Genomic DNA, 18,332 nt, shown 5'->3' with positions numbered 1-18,332 from the left:
GTACCACTGCTATCTTCTTCCTCCAGCCTAAAAGGTCCAGTCATCTTAGCCATGACTCCCATCTTCTGTTTCCAGCCCAGCCTGCTGGGGGTTCTTGTTCTGCAAGCCCCAGGGTGTGGGGCTCTCTTCTGTCCCTGCGTAATCAGAGGAGGGTGCCCCCATCCCAGAGAGGACAAGATATTGCAGATGGAGCAGGAGTCCCGAGGGGATGACTTCACAAGGTTGACTTGGACTCCCAGGGCCACCTCACGCCGCCCAGAGAGGAGGTGAGCATTGCAAATTTCCATCAATAAATGACTGAATGAATGATTATGCTTCTCATTGAATTAAAATCCAAATTCTTCATCTTGCTCCTGAATATGCTTTTACTGCCTCTTTGGGGGGATCTAATTTCAGGACTCTACTTAGGGCCTGTTTCTGTTCATTTCACCTTGTTAGAGCTCCCCACAATTCCGGCATGTTGAGACCTTTGCCTTGATGATTTAATCATCCTACAAATTACCTGTGCCTCCCAGCTTCATGTCAGCTACAGATTAATCGTCATGCCATCAATATACCATCTGAGTGATTAATCAGATTACATTTGGCTTATACTCATACTACAAGTTTTTAAAAGCCAGGTTAAACATCTTTTGTCTAGTCTTCCTGGAAGGAGGGTGTTATGAGCTGAACTGTGTTCCTCCCAAATTCATATGTTGCAGTCCTAACCCCCAGTACCTCAGAACGGGACCTTATTTGGAAATAGGGTCATTGCAGGTGTAATTAGTTAAGATGAAGTCATGCTGGAGTAGGGTGGGTCCCTAAACCAATATGACTGGTGTCCTTATAAAACAGATTCACTAGAGAGAAGATGATGCGAAGAGACACAGGGAGAAGACGGCCATCTGTAAGCCACGGAGAGAGGCCTGGAACAGATCCTTTCCTCATGGCCCTCAGAAGGAACCAACTCTGCCGACACCTTGATTTTGGACTTTTAGCCTCCAGAATGGTGAGGCAATAAATTTCTGTTCTTTAAGCCACCAGGTCTTGGCAGTTTGTCCAGCAGCCGTAATAAACTAAAACAGAGGGAAAGACGCACTGGAGTCTTCCTCCCCCATCCCACCTCTCTGCTCACCAGGGACCGTCCGGGGCCCTTCCCCATTTTCCCTTGGGGTTGGGAACAAAACCAGCCCTAAGAATGCGGAAGGGGAGCCACTGGCTGCAAAGGTGCCTCTGGATTTTGAGAGTCTAGAAACCTAACAGCCAGCCTATGACAATAACAATTACAGGAACAATTTAACAGTGCATTGACCACACTTTAGGCTTTTCCAATTGCCTCTGCCACCATTTGGTGGCTCCTTCAAGCCATCTTGAGAAGTAATTAGCACCGAAATTGTCTCCATTTTGCAGAAGAGAAATCATAGCCAGGTCAAAAACTGGCTCAAGGAAATGAACCTAGACACTGGCCAGCTCTGAATGAGAACCCAGAGACAATTACTCCCTCTCAGTTTTAAGAGGTGCACACTACCTCATGCTCCGTCATGCTGTATTGTCCAAAAATTCAATTCCCCAAACTTGTGCTAGGCCCTGTGTTCCCTCTGGGTCTCCGTGCAGAGCTGGGCCACACATGCTTAAGGTGGGAGGACTCTGGGTGAGACGACAGCCTAGACACGCCAGCGCACTTCCAATTAACAACAGGCATTCTGAAGCCAGGAAATCAATAACTGCTGTGACTTCTCTCAGCTTACACTAAGAGGGAAGACCACTGACAATTTAGTTGGGTGATACAATGTATGGTCAATCATAATAAAAGTAGTCCTATTTCCTGCTAGAAAAGGGATGTTTAGGAGAAATTGCTCTCTGTAGAATAATCTTTGACTGTTTTCCCCTTTGGATGTTGAAATTACCTTCCAAGTAACAGAATTTTGTTACATCCAAAGGGTCATCTGAAACCCCAGATGAACTTATTGGGATGACCTGACCTCATGCATATACTTATAATCACCTTAAGCAAAGTGAAACAGGTGCATCTTGAGGGCCTTCGCAGCTCCTCCTTTAATTTTTCCTATAACTCCCCTCTCTCCCTTCCTGTGCCCTGGCAGCTTAGGGCACCCTCACAAAGCACCCCAACATGACAGGTAGAGCCAGGGCTGTGGGTCTCCTCACCACCCCCTCACTCATTCATTGCAGATCTGTGCTGGGGAGACAACGAGGGGTCAGCAACACCCTGTCACCATGGAACAGGATGGGAAGTGCAGCTTGTGGGGAGTCCAAAGTGCTGGAGTCGCCAGGAGGGACCACCGATGATACTGAGCAGATGGGCATGAGGTGGGATCAGGTGATGCTCCACAAGAAGGCAACCCTTGAACTGGGCACGGAAGGGTGAGTAGGAATTGGCCCGATGAAGAGTGGGCCAGAAACAGGAGGACAGAGGGAAAGGGAGGAGGGAGAGAAGAGTGGGGGGTGTGGCAGCCTCTAGACCAATCAGAGCACAGGGTTTCCCCTAAGCAGCTCATCGTTTGTTATGGCTACATCAGTGGATGATGGAGCGGTAGGGCATCGGATGGGAGGAGGAAGATCATGGGAAAGAATCTGAGAAGACAGCCACAGCCCCACATTGGAGGTCAAAACAAAATGGCGTGTTAGCACTCGAGGGATATCTTAGCCAAGAACAACTCATGTCGGGGATTCTGGTCTCTCCTCTCTCTCCCCTTTTCTGTTCATCAAAACCCTGTGCATCTTTTACTTCTAACTACCCCTCTGCCTTCCTCCCCAGTCCCCACAGTACTCATGCCCCCACATAGGGTTAACCGTTCCACCCTCTCTGCTCCTGGGGCCCTTTCTTCCTGTCACGAGTGCAGCAGCATCGTCCTGCTCAGTGTTGTGTTTCCAACCCCTCACTTGGTTGAGCAACCGTCCAACTCCTTCACAGAGCATTGGGATCCAAAACACTCCCGAGAACTCAGCAAAGGGACAGAAGAGAGTGTGATGAGGAATGTCAGCTGGTAGAGCAGAAGATCTGTGCAGGGTCGGGGGTGGCACAGAGAAACAGATCAGAGGGACTCAGAAAACTCGTGATGCTTCTCAACGGGAATATGAGGCAGGAAGGAGGGAGAAAAGGAGATGGGCCATGGATCCCTTTCCTAACTCTAACAGACAACTAGAAAAAGGTATAAGGCCATAGAGGGTAAAGGGAGGGAGACACACCCACACACTCAAACACTCACACACTCACTCTCACACACACATCGGCGATTCCTCAAGCTCCCAGCAGACTTCTAGCATCAGGAGCTAAACTGCTACCACTGATAAATGAAGAACTCTTTACCTGTGCCTTAAACTCCCCAGGGTGGGAGGGAGCATTTGGGGTACCACCCCCAGATGTAGTCCCTCCAATTCTTCGGTCCACTGACCCAACAGCCTAGAACAGATGTGAACTGCTGTGGCTTCAGCAAGCAATCCCTTGAGGATGACCACGAAAAGGACTGTTTTCTGAATCACGAACACTAGAGCTAAGAGGAAGCTGTCTAGGTTTACTGACTACCACCATCTGAAACATGCAAATAATTCAAAGAGGGGGAACGGAAATGGGGGATGCTGTTGCTATGAATCTCCAAAAAGAAACTCACGACACCACGAAAAGAGAAAAGCTGGGACAATAAATGAAAACTCAGAATTCAGTAAAGCTAGGTTGCATAATAGAGAGGGGCTAGGTCCTGGGGTCCACACAGCTGAAAAAAATCAGGATTAAAATGGCTGCTTCATTCTGCCTGTATCAGAAAGTGTTCACTGATTTATAGAAACATGGCAAAACTCAGCTCCCTGTTTGTCAACTCAGGTACTAACCCGGCTGTGCCTTTGACAACACATCAATTTGTTTAAAACACACACAGAAAAGAAGGTACTTTTCTTCCAGTTGTCAGAGAAAAAATCCTTTACTCTTCTGTCCAGCAACCCGAATTAAAACAAGGGAATCTGTGGCTTGGTTTCCTTGACAACCTTATCTTCACTCCAGGCACCAGCTCCTGTCTCTAAGCAACAGGGCACCCTTTAGAATTACCGGGAGGTAAAACCAGGCACTTATCCGGAGTCCTTGAGGACCAAGCAAACCAGGGCAGAGTAATTGGTTCCTTACAGGGAAGAGCCCAAGGAGCGGAGAAAGGTGCACAGCTCCCAAATCCTCAACAAACCTATAGATGTCCCAGCATCCCCCGAGTCCTTATGCCTAGAATTCCACCTCTCCACTCTCCTCCCCTTGGCCTGTTCCTCCGCCCTCTGGAGGGATCAGGGACTCAGTTCATCAGCTGGCTTCTCCCACAGCCTCTGCTCCAGACATAAAAGCCCTATGTGACCCTTACATGAAGGGGAGGCTGACCCCTGAGAACAGGGCACAGAAAGGAAAGCTAAGGCACCACTGTGACTTGCTGATTTTGTAAACAAATGGCTTTGCTGGAGAAAATTGTGTAATTAAAAGAGGGTGAGAGAAAACACCTATATTGCTCTCTTTACATTTAAGACAACCTTGTTTGCACCTGAAAACAGGATTCAGAGATTTCTTTTTTTCCACCAGCACAGCTCTACCTCCCCTCTAACGTCTCGGCACCAGGAAGGACCTCTGAGAATACAGAGAAGAGGAGCAAATGAACAAAATATCTGGAAAGGACAGCCCTGAACTTTAATCAGAGCAAGAGAAGAGAGCTGATGAGCGCACGGCTCGGCAGCTGAAAGGAAATGGAATTTGGAAGTGGAAGCGCCCACAGACAGTGCTTTGAACTGTCGTATCCAATAATCAGGACAACCGCTGTTTATCTGGGATCTTCGTTTCCCAGGCAGGCTCCTGTCCCTGACCGTACTTTATCCTCACAGCACCTGCGAGGCAGCGGGGTGGGGCCGGAACTATTCACTATTGGCCTTCCTTCATGGATCTGGAAATCACAACTTGGAAAAGTTGCCACACCCACAATCACACTGTCAGTTATTTTCAAAATAAGAAAGTAGAGGTTCTGATTCCTAACTTACTTATCCGTGGTAATGGGAAATTTGGCTGTATTGTCTAAATCGCTGTAATTCAAATGCGATTTCTAAATTTTCTTGTCTCCATGAGCTTTGGGCTATTTTCTAATTAACTGTTTTCGGTGGCTTATCAATGAGACGGATCTATTCGTGATTTCCTCTCCTTCTTCATGCTCCCTGGAGTAGAATTACTGAGTAAAAGCGACTGAACTCATTTTCAAGCCCCCAGTTAGATCCATTTACAACAGCTCCTTTGCTGAAGCTGAGGGATCAACATGTTGTCTCCAAGGCTGACAGTGGAGCTTAATCCACGTGGATGGGCTGCAAAGACCAACTGCTCAGGACCACTTTCAGGGTTAATTAACGTAAGCAGTAGGGGAAGGAGGAGATCAGGGGGCAGGGGAAGTTGCTATGCTCTAGTAATTTGCAGGACACTGGGGCATGGCAAGCTTTAACCCAAGATCCCAGACAAAAAGAAATGGGACCAAAGGGATCCTCCCAACAGCTACACCTGATTAGGATGAAACTCTGAATGGGGGACTTGGTGCTGCCCCTTCAGGCAGGTAATGTGCAAAAAACACAGACCATGTGGTTGTCTGTTCCCCAAGGGGTTGAACAACTGAAGGGCAGGTGGATTGAAACGCCTTGGAAATCCAGGTGTTGGAGGAAGCTTGGATTCATCACAGGCCCCCAAGGGCTTCACACAGACTGAACTTGCAGAACTCCCACCTTCCTGTGTATTCAGGAGAGCAACCGATCTTTTCCTTTCCTCTCCCAAACCCCCATGCTGAGCTCACCGCCTCTGAATGGGTCTCCACGTCAACAAGAAGACGGGAGCCAAAAGCAACGCAAGCTGTTTAAGTCAAGTGGTGACACACCTGAGCTAAGCGGGGAGCTTAACTGGCAATTTCACCCTGAAAAGGGAGACAAACCATCAGAGCAAAGAAGAGACCAGAAGTACATTTAGGTGTCGTTTCATTCATTGTATCTAATCAGGGAAAGGGAAAGAAAACGGAATTTTGATTTCAGAATTCATCCTTGGTTAATTGCTATTTGCAGAACACAAGTAACATTTTAATTCTTTTCAACTCCACATCATAACAGTTATCAAGGGAATGGAGACAAAATAGAATAAACAGGGGCTTATTAAATACATAATTAATATGCACTAAAATTAGCATATATGAATACAAATGAGCTGAGGCTATTATAAAGTATGCACCTCAAATGTTATCAATTGATTGAACCTGTTATCCGCTACGACTTCTGAACAAATGAGGCCACATCAGCAGATGAGATGGTTCCTTGGTGGATTATCCTGCTAGCAAAGGTGCTGGGTATTTTTGTAAACCAAAATGTTAGAAAAGCTGCAATTCTCTTTACAGTAAAGTAAAGACAAGTCAAGCTCTTGTCGAAGGTCATTGTAAAGCCAGTGTGGATCACGTGAAACTCTGGAATTTCCACCTAGTTGCACAGTACTGTCTTGGATTCATGACGACAGCAGCAGCTGGCCCATTTGCAGGAGGGATGTCCTCTGAGTGGCTTCTCCAGGAGGAGGAAAGGGTCTGAAGGTATTTCTCATTGCAGCCTTGGCCTACAGTGCAGCCGCCCAGCTATGAGCAGCAGTGATACAATTCTGGCAGAAAAGATGACCGCTGAGACAAACTGACCTGCCCCACACACACGGAGGCGGGTCAGCGCTGTGGCCATAGGGTCCCCCTAGTTACCTCATTAACTAGTGGGAAGAGGAGAACAGTCTGGGATCCAGCCAATGGCCGTGACCCTTCCTGCTTGCCTCTGTGCAGGCCATTCCTGCTGCCTCCCCCAATCCCCTCTACTGTGGATGGAAACTCTGGCAACCAGTCCCACAAAGCCCGGGTTCAGTCGCAACTCTTAAAGCAGTAAATATTATTTTTTAAACCACACCATCTTCAAAGTCTTCGTTCACCAAGCCAAAAAAGAGATTACGCCCTCGCTCTGAAGGCTTGCACTTACTGTGTTGGCTTCCTGTGATGACTGATTCACTCTGCACTGCATTATAATGAGTGTGTATAAACTTCTCTTCTGTCGGATTGGAAGCTCTTTCAAGGCAAGGACTGTATTTTATTCTTTTTTGTATCTCTCAGGGTATCTAGATCTGTGCCATCCAACATGGCAGCTACTAGCCACGGGTGGCTACAAAGCACTTAGAATTTGGCTAGTGGGACAGCAAATGAATAATTTAATTTAATTTTAATTAATTTAAGTTTAAATCTGAAATTTCAACGACTTAGAATGAAAAAAGAATGCAAAATATCTCAATTTTTAAAATATTGATTCTATGTGGGAATGATAAGATTTGGGCTACTTTAGGTTAAAGTATATATTAAAAATTAATTTCACCTGCTTTTTACTTTCAACATGGCTACTAGAAAACTGAAAATGACATATGTACCTTGCACTATATTTCTGTTGGACAGGGGTGATCCAGATGCTTCCCATGTAGAAGGTATTCCAGAGGGTACTAGTTGATCAATTGTTTGGTTGGACAGTACAAACCATCACCTCTCACCTGGCCTCCATTATAACCAGAGAAAAGCATCTTTCAGGCCAGCTATCTGGTTAGATATATGATCTGTGCCCAGGAAACAAAATGAAGAAAACTGGCGACAAAGGAATAAAATCACTGTGCGATTTTGAAATGGATTAAAGTGCAGTACAACAATAGGTTGCAAAATGAGAGGAGAATTTAGATAATCAGACTGTAAGGATGTATTTCATTCTTAGTGAAGCAGCGAATGGGGCTCTGTGCTTCTTGGCAGCCAAGGTTGAAAAAAAAGGCATATACGATAAATTACGAATAGTTTCCACAAGGGAGGCCAAGCTTTTCCAGGCAGTGCATTCTAAAATAAGTATCTTATTTAGGAGCATTGAGTGATGAACAGGGCAATGTCCCTTGCAAAAACTTGACAATAAATGTGGCAATGATTTTCAGATGACAGTTAATGTCCTTTCTTCCAAATCCAACTTGAGTCAGGAGAAGCTGTTCTGTAAGAGGTGCTGGGCTGACACAGAACAATTATGTTGCCTCGCTCAGGGGATGGGTGTGTGTCTATCTGCAGAGAACCTATAACACCCAGAGGAGAGGAGGACGAGCTGGTCCGTTTCCCTGGACGTCAGACATGAATGTGATGACGAGCCTGCTGCACGTTCCCGTGCGTAAGCCACGCCTCCATCCTGTGCTGTCCCCCACTCAAGAAATAAGAAACCAGATCAGGACCAAAGGGAACAAGAGGGATGGTACCATGGGGACGACCCTGTACCACACTTAAATTATTAAAAAAATTATCTGCAAATTTTGATATTTAAAGTATTTTACTCCTAACATCTTTTTGACGTGCCCATGACTGAGAACAGCGGTCTCAGGAAACAAAATATCTCCCCTAAATAGAACTCGTCCCAAGACAAACTTGGGTGGGCTCTGAACAATGTGTAAAGTTACATTTTTTGCTAAGGGTCTAGAGCAGTGCCGTCTGATAGACCTTTCTCTGATAATGGAATTGTTCTGTATCTGTGCTGTCCAATACGGTACCACTAGGTGCAGATGGCTACTGAGCACTTGCCATGTGGCTAAGTATAACTGAGTATCTAACTTCTGCATGTTATTGAATTCTGGTAAACAAAAAGTAGAGCATTTGGTGGCTCCAGGATCCAGCCCCAGCCTTTCTGACTCTAAAGCCTCTGCTTGTCCACGTGGCTAGTAGCTGCTGTATTGGACAGCACAGGTCTAAAATGCCAAATTAAAACCATGTTCTAGGCAACATCTGCCTGGCCATAGAAAGACAACTGGAAGTTACTGGAAACTTTGAGTTCTAATACTAAAATGTGTTCAAATTCTCTTGCTTGATTTTTTTCTTTAATTTACATAATATGGAGGAGGATGACAAATTTAGTGTGGAAATGAGTCTTGATTTTAACCCTAATCCCCAGGCAGCCTTAGAACGTAGCTTACTTGATCTGAAGGCCAGAGCGAAGGGCACAGGCATACGTGTGTCTGTAGCCCGTGGCAGGATTTGATAGCAAACCTAACAGTTGCCCTGTCGCTTTTTTGGGGAATCACGCAGGGATCCCAGAGTTGCGATTTCACCCTCTGGGTGTTTGTGTCCGCTCTCAGGCTCAAATCCAAAGTGTAATTTGGGACTGTGCCACCTGCTTCTGTGACAGCGCAGAACCAGGAACACGATACGCTGAGCAAAATGTCATCCCAGACAGGAGCCTGCGCTAACTATAATGTCAGGCTTCCCACAGAGACACAGATAATTAAAGGAGGATATTACAGTGTTTCCAAACTCCTGGAGTAAACGAGAAGCATCTTCAAATATAACCTGTTGGAGATGAAAATAAAAGTGATCTGAGATGGTCCCACCTGAGACCACCAAGGCCAGAACCAAACAATCACTGAGGAGCAAAGTGAAGCCAAAAGTAGGAGGGAGGAGGGAGGCAGGGGAGGAGGAGGAGGTGGGAGGGAATTAACATTTCTCAGGTCCTACTGTTTCTGGGCATCGTGATATGCACTTCATAGCCGATGACACAGTGAGTGGCCCTGCTTGCTGCCATCGCTGCTGTCTCACTTAGTATTGAACTGCGAGATAGATGTTCTCTCCATTTTACAGATGGGCAAACGGAGACTCCCACGATCTTACCTAAGGTCACCGAGCTAGGAAAGCACTGGGAGGCTCCAGGATCCAAGTCCTGGCCTGCCTGACTCTAAATCCTGTGCTTGTCCCATCTCTCCACATCACCCTCCTTGACGCGGTTCAAGGCTTGATGATCCCCTTGGGTCCTGAACCACCCTCACTTGGTGGTGGTGGCTGCCCAGGTGTTTATTCTACACGTATCTGCAGACCGCCTGTGTTACATGCCCTGTGTGCGGGTGAGGCTTTGGGTCCCGGCCTCCTCTGCCCAGACCTCCTGGTTGAACTGAGCCTGTTCCATCTGGAGCGATAGGCACACCAATGTGCCAACGTGCTGCCGCAGACATCAACATCCAATGTGCCGAGCTTCCAAAAGTGAGAGGCACTTCCTGAACTCCTCTGCGACCACCTTGGAAAACCTTTGTGGCCCACCGGAAGGAAAGAAACATAGCTCACGGTAGCAAGAGGCAGACTGAAGGCAAGATACAGGGATGAGCCTGAATCAAGCTCTACCGATACCTGCTTGTGTGACCTTGAGCTTGGTCTTTAACTTCTCTGGGTCTCAGTGTCTAAGATGTAAAACAGGGATACAAACATCGAAATCACATACGTTGAGCACTTTACATCAGCAACTTCGAAAGGCCCCAGTAGCAGCCTCTAGTGTTATCAGCGTATTTTATTACTGCCAACGATTTGTGGCTTTGAGTGCTGCTCAGCTACTCATTAACTGAGCCTGGGTCTCTGGCCTCGGAGAACACCCCTCCAGTTTCTGGAAGCAGAGCAGCGTGCAGTAGAGGCTGCTGCATCAACTTTTTCCGGAGAAAGGTCCATGTCTAATAACAGAATTTTCTACTCAGTCTTTGTCCCAGGAAAATGAAGACTCATTAAGTTCTTCTTTCTAGCTATTGGCTCCTTCCTGCAAACTATAAGTGCCGCCCCTCCAAAGCCACTCTTGCAGCTGTGGCGACCACACTAGGGTGAACCAAATGCCCAGGCTCAGGCCACCAACTCTTCTAGCCGCTTCTTCTAGGGAGCTTTAAGGATAAAGAAGATGTGGTATATATACACAATGGAATACTACACAGCCATAAAAAAGAATAAAGTCGTCCCATTCACAACAACATGGATGGACCTTGAGGGAATTATGTTAAGTGAAATAAGCCAGACAGAGAAGGACAATCTCTGTATGACTCCACTCATTTGAGGAATTTAAACATGCGGACAAAGAGAACAGATTAGTGGCTACCAGGGGAAAAGGGGGGTGGGGAGTGGGCACAAAGGGTGAAGGGGTACACCTACAACATGATTGACAAACAATAACGTACAACTGAAATTTCACAAGATTGTAAACTATCATAAACTCAATAAAAATTAACTTAAAAAAAAAGAGAATTTCAAACATAAAGGAGAGCCCACCGTATCGTGGAGACCCACAGAAGTTAAATGTCGTCCCTTTGCCTACCTGGTGGCTGCAATGATAAAAGGGAGCTGGGAGACCTGACTCTCAAACAGCCTCTCCTCTCCTAGAGGGGAGGTGAGGTGCCACCATGTACCAGTCATTGCAGGTGCTCAGACATATACTGAGCTTCAATATGAACTGTAACATGGGACCCAAAAAAGAAGACAGCATGGACCAGAATTCTTGCAAGATGCTCCATCTATGGGGGCAAATGAACATGTTTAAATAATTGCCATTCGGGGCGATAACTATCATGACAGAAGCGACGCAGGACACAGCGAGCCATCGCAAAGGAAGGTTGACGGACACTGTCAAATAAAGGAAATTAATACTGTGCTATTTGTATTATTTTGCACAGAATCATCCAATGCCAAGGCTGGAAGGAAGCACAGTGGTAATTTAACACACCCCGCTGAATTTTCAACTGGGGTAGGGTTTGTATGAGCGAACCCGCTACAATCCCTTTAAGCTCTAATTTTAACTTTCCCAAGGACACAGCCACGGAAAAGCTGTTAATACCATAAGCTCTTCATGAGAAGAGATTAGGAGGAACTCAATTGCTAGTTGATCTCTAATTCCACTCAGACACAGACAGGAGCTCGTTTTCCTAAGGCCCAGAAGTCTCTGCAAGGCTCAGAGCCCTTGAGTCTCACGAGATTGCATGAAAAGCACTTTAAGAGACAGTGTGCTCAAAAGGCTACCGTCTGGGGTTGCTTTTGCAGAAAACATGTCCTTTCCTCAGATATCGTTTTCCAAAGGATTCGAGCGCCCCAGTCCACAGCCACCGATGCACACAGGCAAAGCCAGAGAAGGAAGGCGGAATGAGGTGGAGAGGCATCTCTACCCTTGGAAGCATTCGTGTTCAACACACGTGCCAGCCGGGCTCACGTCTGCTGGCCTCCATCAGTCACTACCATTTCTTCCTAGAAGGCTTAAACTGCTTGCACACCTGCACACTTGTTTCTCTAAAGTGTGGGTTCTTTCCTGCTCTAGGGGTGTGGATAGACTTCACGAGGTCTGTGAACACCCAAAGCTGCCTGCAAACTGTTGTGTGTGCAACCTTCTCTCGTGAAAGGGTCCATAGCTCTGATCAGATTCCCGAGGATTGTGAACCACAGAGGTCTAAGAACTCATTTGTCCTTGCACATGTCAATTAAACATTAACCCAAGTGCCCTGGGTGTGCGCACAGGCCTACGTGGGTGTCCTGCACTCCAAAAACCTCCAGGGGACAGGATACTCACTAACAAGCTCTCTTTTTTCCTTCCACATTAAAAAAAACTTTTTTTTTAAACAAAATGTCATCCCCAGGACATAGAAAACTGAACCAGCAAAGACAAAAAACTTCAAAAAAATCAATTATCCATTTAGTCGCTGTGAAAAGTCTATCTTAAAACCCAGAGTCTCAGGGAATGTCAAAGCTCTAGTTAAATTTTTAATAAACTATAAAGGATAATGTGAAAGAAGAGACCTTTTCAAAGGCAAGCTGGTGACAGACAGGCTCTTGAACGATTCTCATCAAAGGACTGCGGGCGGGTGAACTCGTCAGACTGGAGTGAGAAGCTCGCGCCTCCAGGAATGAGCCACGGTGGGGTCCTTGCGTCTGTTTGTATGTAGACCCTTGGTGATTGCATTCAGTGTCCTAGGCTTAAATAACATTCCAGCACCAATGATCCACACATTTATCCCTCCCATCCAGACTTCTTCACTCCCCGACTCCAAACTTACATATCCAGCTGCCTAGACTATATCCCCACTTGAATGTCTACCAGCAACCAACCAAACCTCACAGTCCCAAACGGAATTCCTGAGGTTCCCTCGAAAACCTGCTCCAGCTGCGGTCTCCCCCATCTCCGTGCACGGCAAGTCCGTCCTCGCAGCTGGTCAGCCCTGAAACCTTGGGGTCCTTCTGGCTCTCCTCTCTCTCTCACGTCCCACATCCACTCCATCTGCAAATTCATTGGCTCTCCCTTCAATAGATACCAGAACGGGATGCCTGCTTACCACCCTCAGCACTACCATGCTGGTCTGAGCTGCTGTCATCTTCGACCTGGATTCCCGCAGTGGCCTCTGCACAGCTCTCTCTGCTTCCACCCTCGCCCCTCTAAAGTCCAGTCCGAACTCAGCACCTAGAGAGAACCCTTTAAAGCACAAGTCAAATGGCGTGGGGTGGCTCATCTCCCACAGAGTAAAAGGGCCTCCGCATTCCACCTCGGGCAGGGCTGACCTCCCTGCCCTCACCTGTACTCCTCTCCCTCCCATTCTCCCTGTTCCATGCACACTGGACTCCTGGCTACTTCTCACAGGTGCCGGACAGGCTCATGCCCCAGGGCCTTTGCACTGGTGGCTCCCTCTCCCTGGAACACTCACTGTCCCCAGAGATCAGCACGGCTGACTCAAATGCAAGGAGGTCTCAATAAGACCCATCCTGACCACTCTATTTAAAATTGCAACTCTTTCCTATAACACCCCTCATCGTCTCTGCTCTGTTGAACTTTTTCTTTCATTATAGTATTAACCACCTGCTAACACAGTATATAATTCACTTACTATTGCTATGTTCATTGCCTATCTCCCCTCCTGTAACAGTTATGGGAGGCCAGGGAGCTTGGTCTGTTTTATGACAGACACAACTCAAGTATCTGCACACATTATTAAAGTACAATTAATAAAGGCAAGACTGGGGGCCGGCCCGGTGGCGCAGCGGTTAAGTTGGCACGTTCCGCTTCTCGGCGGCCCGGTGTTCGCCGGCTCGGATCCCGGGTGCGGACATGGCACCACTTGGCACGCCATGCTGTGGTAGGCGTCCCACGTATAAAATAGAGGAAGATGGGCATGATGCTAGCTCAGGGCCAGGCTTCCTCAGCAAAAAAGAGGAGGACTAGCAGTAGTTAGCTCAGGGCTAATCTTCCTCAAAAAAGAAAAAGGGGGAGACGGGGGTGAAATAAAAAAATAAAGGCAAGCCTGGGAAAGAAATTTCCCTTCTAACTTCTCGATCCAGGCAAGCCAGCTGCTCTCCAGTTTACTGAGCCAGTGACTGTCACCACTGCGCTTCTGATGAAGCCAACGCAGCTGAGATTCCTCTGAGCCACTCGGCCCTCATTTCAAAAGATCCTACTGCCTTCACCGAAAAAGAGACACGTGGTTGAACTTGGACTTGGAAATGCCAAGGACCCAGAAGAGGGTCTCCTGTTAGGGAAGAAGTACAATTTGAATCCGTGCTGACTTAGCATCATCGACTTTTGGTGTCACTCCACACATCATCTCACCAACACACCCTTGTTTCTGGCCTTAATCCAAGTTCTCACTCGAGTCAGAAAACATTTAAGAGAGTGTATGCTGCCTGCCTCTCCCTGACCTTCTGTCAAAATGAGCCGGGAAACAATTCCAGGTGAGCATATGGGACACAGCAGGGCAGGGGCGGGCGGGTATGGGAAGCTGATTCTCAGCTGCTCAAAGCCCACTGCTATGAGACCTGGATCTTACAATACTTTTTTTTTCTGCAGGGAGACAGAGAACGGCCATGGGATACCTCAAGCCAGGATGGCTATCTCGCTTGGCTCTAAACCCACTGGACAGATCTTTCTTCTTTTTCAGCTGGTTCACGGAGTCTCAAATGGCAGAAACATAGCTACTCTGACAGCTGAAAATACAACACATGTAACTTCTCTTCTCTCGTCATTAGCATTTAACAGGTCGAAAGGGCCTGTAGAGGTTTTCAAGCTGTCCTCTGCAGAGCCCTCGGTCTTCCAATGAGCTCTTTAAGATATTGGAGTGAATGTGACCAGACCCTCCCACCAGAGCGAATCCACTTTGTGTGCTGGGGTCCGACATAAGACCTCATCTCGAGGCATACAGAAAAGCAAGCTCTAGTAAACCAACCCAAGGAGTTTACTCACAACCCAAAGGAAACAAGCCAACAGGGAAACAAGAGAGAAATAGATGCTGAAGTCAAATCTGGGGCAAACCAGCCTATATGATCATATGTTAGAAAGTCCTAAGATCAGGATAGAAACAATAGAGAAAAGTACGTCTCATCTAGAGAAAGATCTGAGCTTAAAAAGTACTTGGACACAAAGTGGTTTAGACAGATTTAACATATACTGGAGCACATAACATATTGAAATTTTCATTCTTTGAAGATGACCAAAAAAAGTCTTCAATGTACAAGCCAAAGAATATCAAGTTATCCACAGAGGAATAAACTCGGTTTGGCTGTAGCCTTTCTTCCACAGTATTGAAGCCAGAAGAAACTGGAGCAACACCTATAAGAGCTTCAAAGAGACACATGTGCTTCTAGCAAGCTTTGCCCAATCCAGTCATTGCTCCTGTAATAGGGTCACAGGTTGACATTATGAACTATGCAGGGACTCATAATATATCACCTGGGGATGCTCCCCGAGCAAAGTCATTCCTCACACTTGAGTTCCAAAACAATGAGAGATGGATCAGAATGTTTAAGGACTCAAGATCGAGGAAGTCACAGCTGGAAAGGAGGACAGGAGCATCCTTAACACTAATGACAGCTACCATGATTCACCTGCTCATATGGCCAAGCCAATCTGTGTGCGCGTATACATATATCATCTTATTTAATTACCAAGATAGATGCAGTTTATTTTGTAAATAATATGCCGGTTACCTCAGTAGTAGCATTATGCTCATTTCATAGATAAGGAAACCAACATTCAGAGAGCTCAGGAACTTGTCACGACAAACCAACGGGTACATAGTAGAGCTGGAATTCCAAAACATAACCCAAGGACTTCCTCAGGTTCCCTTGATTTATTATTTTTTTTACAGTATCTTTATTCTTCTTTATGCTTATCTGTGTTTTCTAGTTACTCTAAATGAAACGTATTATTTTTGAAATAGAACACAAATACATTTTTTTCTATTAAAATAAATCCAAAGACACAAATTACTCCAAAACGCTAAAAAGGAAAGGATTGGCAAGGACATTTCAGAAAGATGCCCATGTGAAGAAAGCAGGTATGGCAAACATCAGCATTAAACTTTATCGAATTCAAGATTTTAAAAGAACACTAGGCAGAACCAGAGACATGCCGCGTTTATAAACAGCGCACTCCACAACGGTCATGCAATAGTTACGAATTTATGCTCCAAATGACTTGCAACCAAACAGGTAAAGAAAGGAACTCATAGGTGGAAATAGGAGTGGAACTGTTTGAAGTAACTGGAACAGAAACTTTTACCATATGATGATCAATCTAGAACAAGTAACCCAAAAAATAAAGTCAAGAAAGATCTGTACTCCTCCCCCTCAAAAAAGGACCCACCCCATGATGGCCCATGCCCCTTTTCCAGCCAGGCAACGGGGCCCACAGGCAGGTGGCTGGACCGCTCGGGGCAAGACCTCACCTGGCACGTTGTGGATGGTGATGGCCAAGATGAGCAGTGCGATCCTCCGCCAGCTGCTGCCGCCGGGCTGCGCCAGGTTCCCTCGAGAAGGCGCGAGGGCAGCAGGGCCCTCTGGAAGGTCGGTGGCCGCCACCTTCTTCCTCTGATAGGCCTCCCCATTCTCACTCTTGTCTGAGCAAAAAGAGAGGGAGGGGAAGAGAGAGAGGTTTTGAAAATGCACACCTGGGTACCTGGACAAGCAGGAGCAGGAGGAAGCTCTCAAGACAGGCAAATGGCCTCCTTCCTAACTTCCCGATGGACCGTGTAATCTTCTGTTTGTTCCTTCATTCCTCCACTCACTCATTCATTCATTCAGCAAACATTCACCGAATAGACATTCAGTGCCCAATGTACAGGTACTAAAAACGATAAAAGAGATGAAAATGGGGGTATCCTAGCAATGCCTATTTAAGAGAAATTGAGTAACAACTGGCAGCACAGATTCTGGAAGCAGCCTGCCTGGCTCACTTCCTGACTCATCCACTTATCAGCTGTGTGATGCCGAACAAGCTGTTTAACCTCTTTGTGGCTTAGTTTCCTGATTCACAAAACAGGATAATAATAGCCCCTATTCCACAGGCAATTGTGCGGATTAAATGAGAGACTGCGTGAAAGGGCTTACATGCACTCAGTGCTGTGAGTGGACTGTGGCTGTTGTTACATGTCCCCTGTCTCCCACAGCCTGAGAGAATTATATCAGAAGCGACCTGCTGTCCTGGTCACACCGACTCAGGCGGAACCTATTCAGATGCCAGGCTCAGCCAATCAGATTCTCTCCCGAGAGATGCAGCACTGGATTGTGGAAGGACTCGGTGGCTTGAGCATGGGTTCTGAGTCCAAAAGGCCACAATGTCAAGGCAGTCATGAGGGACCACGCAAGAGTGGAACGAGGAAGCAGCTTGACAGACAGACAGAAGGAAGCAGATACACATGGACAAACAGAGATAGGAAATCACACGGCCAGCCTCGGTGCCAGAGGATATTCTAACCCTCATGGGCCAACCACAGAACCTCGGCCTTGGGTTTCATAAACTAAGCCTCCTTTTAAAAGTTCCCTAAAATCATATATATATATATTTGAAGGGTGTCGTTTCTTAGGACCAGATTGTCCCAAATACCCACAGTCCCCTGGGTTATTTGTTTATTCCTAGTGGAGGCAAATCGCCCAGATCTGAAACACAGAACACGAGTGAGGTGGAGCATCCGGACGGATTTGTGGGAGAGGTTTCCAGAAGGAGGAGGGTCTGGAACAGATCTTAAACGAGTGGTGGCACAAATGGGAAGGAGGGTCTCTCTATCATAAGCACCCGCAAAGCCTAACTCAGATGTCACAGACAGGTCCCCAGCACGTTTTCCACCAGAAGCAGGGGAACCACGCACTCCAGTTCTGGCTTGCTACCCTAGGGGGATTATTAGTGTCCCGTGGCACTCTCAGAAGTGGCCTGGTTTGGATGATAAATTCCATGGCTCCCCAGGCTGGAGGAAACAGCAGAAGCTTGGCTGACACTCTGCTCTGTGGGAAGACATCCCTGCACAAGTTAGCGGACGTCACTGTGAAGGGCAGGAGAGATCCCTCGTGGCATGTCTAGTGCTGTTCTCTATTTACACATTTTCTACAAGCAAAAGAACTCTCACCTCTAAGCTGAAAGTTGCAGACAATTTTCCCAAAGGCAAATTAAGAAACAACAGGCAACTGTGTGGCTTCCTTTCTCCCCGACCATGGCATTCGGCCTGGCCTCTCCTTACTCCTAGTCACAAAGTAAGGCAAGGCTGTTTACCTTCTCCCTTG

The 18,332-nt window shown here is 46.8% G+C and overlaps 1 protein-coding gene across 11 annotated transcripts in view; it reads right to left on the bottom strand.

The window, feature by feature from the left end:
• Positions 1-18,332, bottom strand: part of SLC39A11 (solute carrier family 39 member 11) — a 352,088-nt gene that overhangs the window by 120,747 nt on the left and 213,009 nt on the right. For all 11 annotated transcript variants that reach the window (XM_070226022.1, XM_023652126.2, XM_023652129.2 and 8 more), the window contains one exon: positions 16,505-16,675. In XM_070226022.1, coding sequence (XP_070082123.1) covers positions 16,505-16,675 — 171 coding nt within the window. The remainder of the gene's footprint in view (positions 1-16,504; positions 16,676-18,332) is intronic.

Source organism: Equus caballus, chromosome 11, assembly GCF_041296265.1.
Source record: "Equus caballus isolate H_3958 breed thoroughbred chromosome 11, TB-T2T, whole genome shotgun sequence".
In the NCBI taxonomy this organism is placed as follows: domain Eukaryota; kingdom Metazoa; phylum Chordata; class Mammalia; order Perissodactyla; family Equidae; genus Equus; species Equus caballus.
The sequence above is the reverse complement of the archived record's forward strand: the minus strand, read 5'-3'. Positions and strand labels throughout refer to the sequence as shown.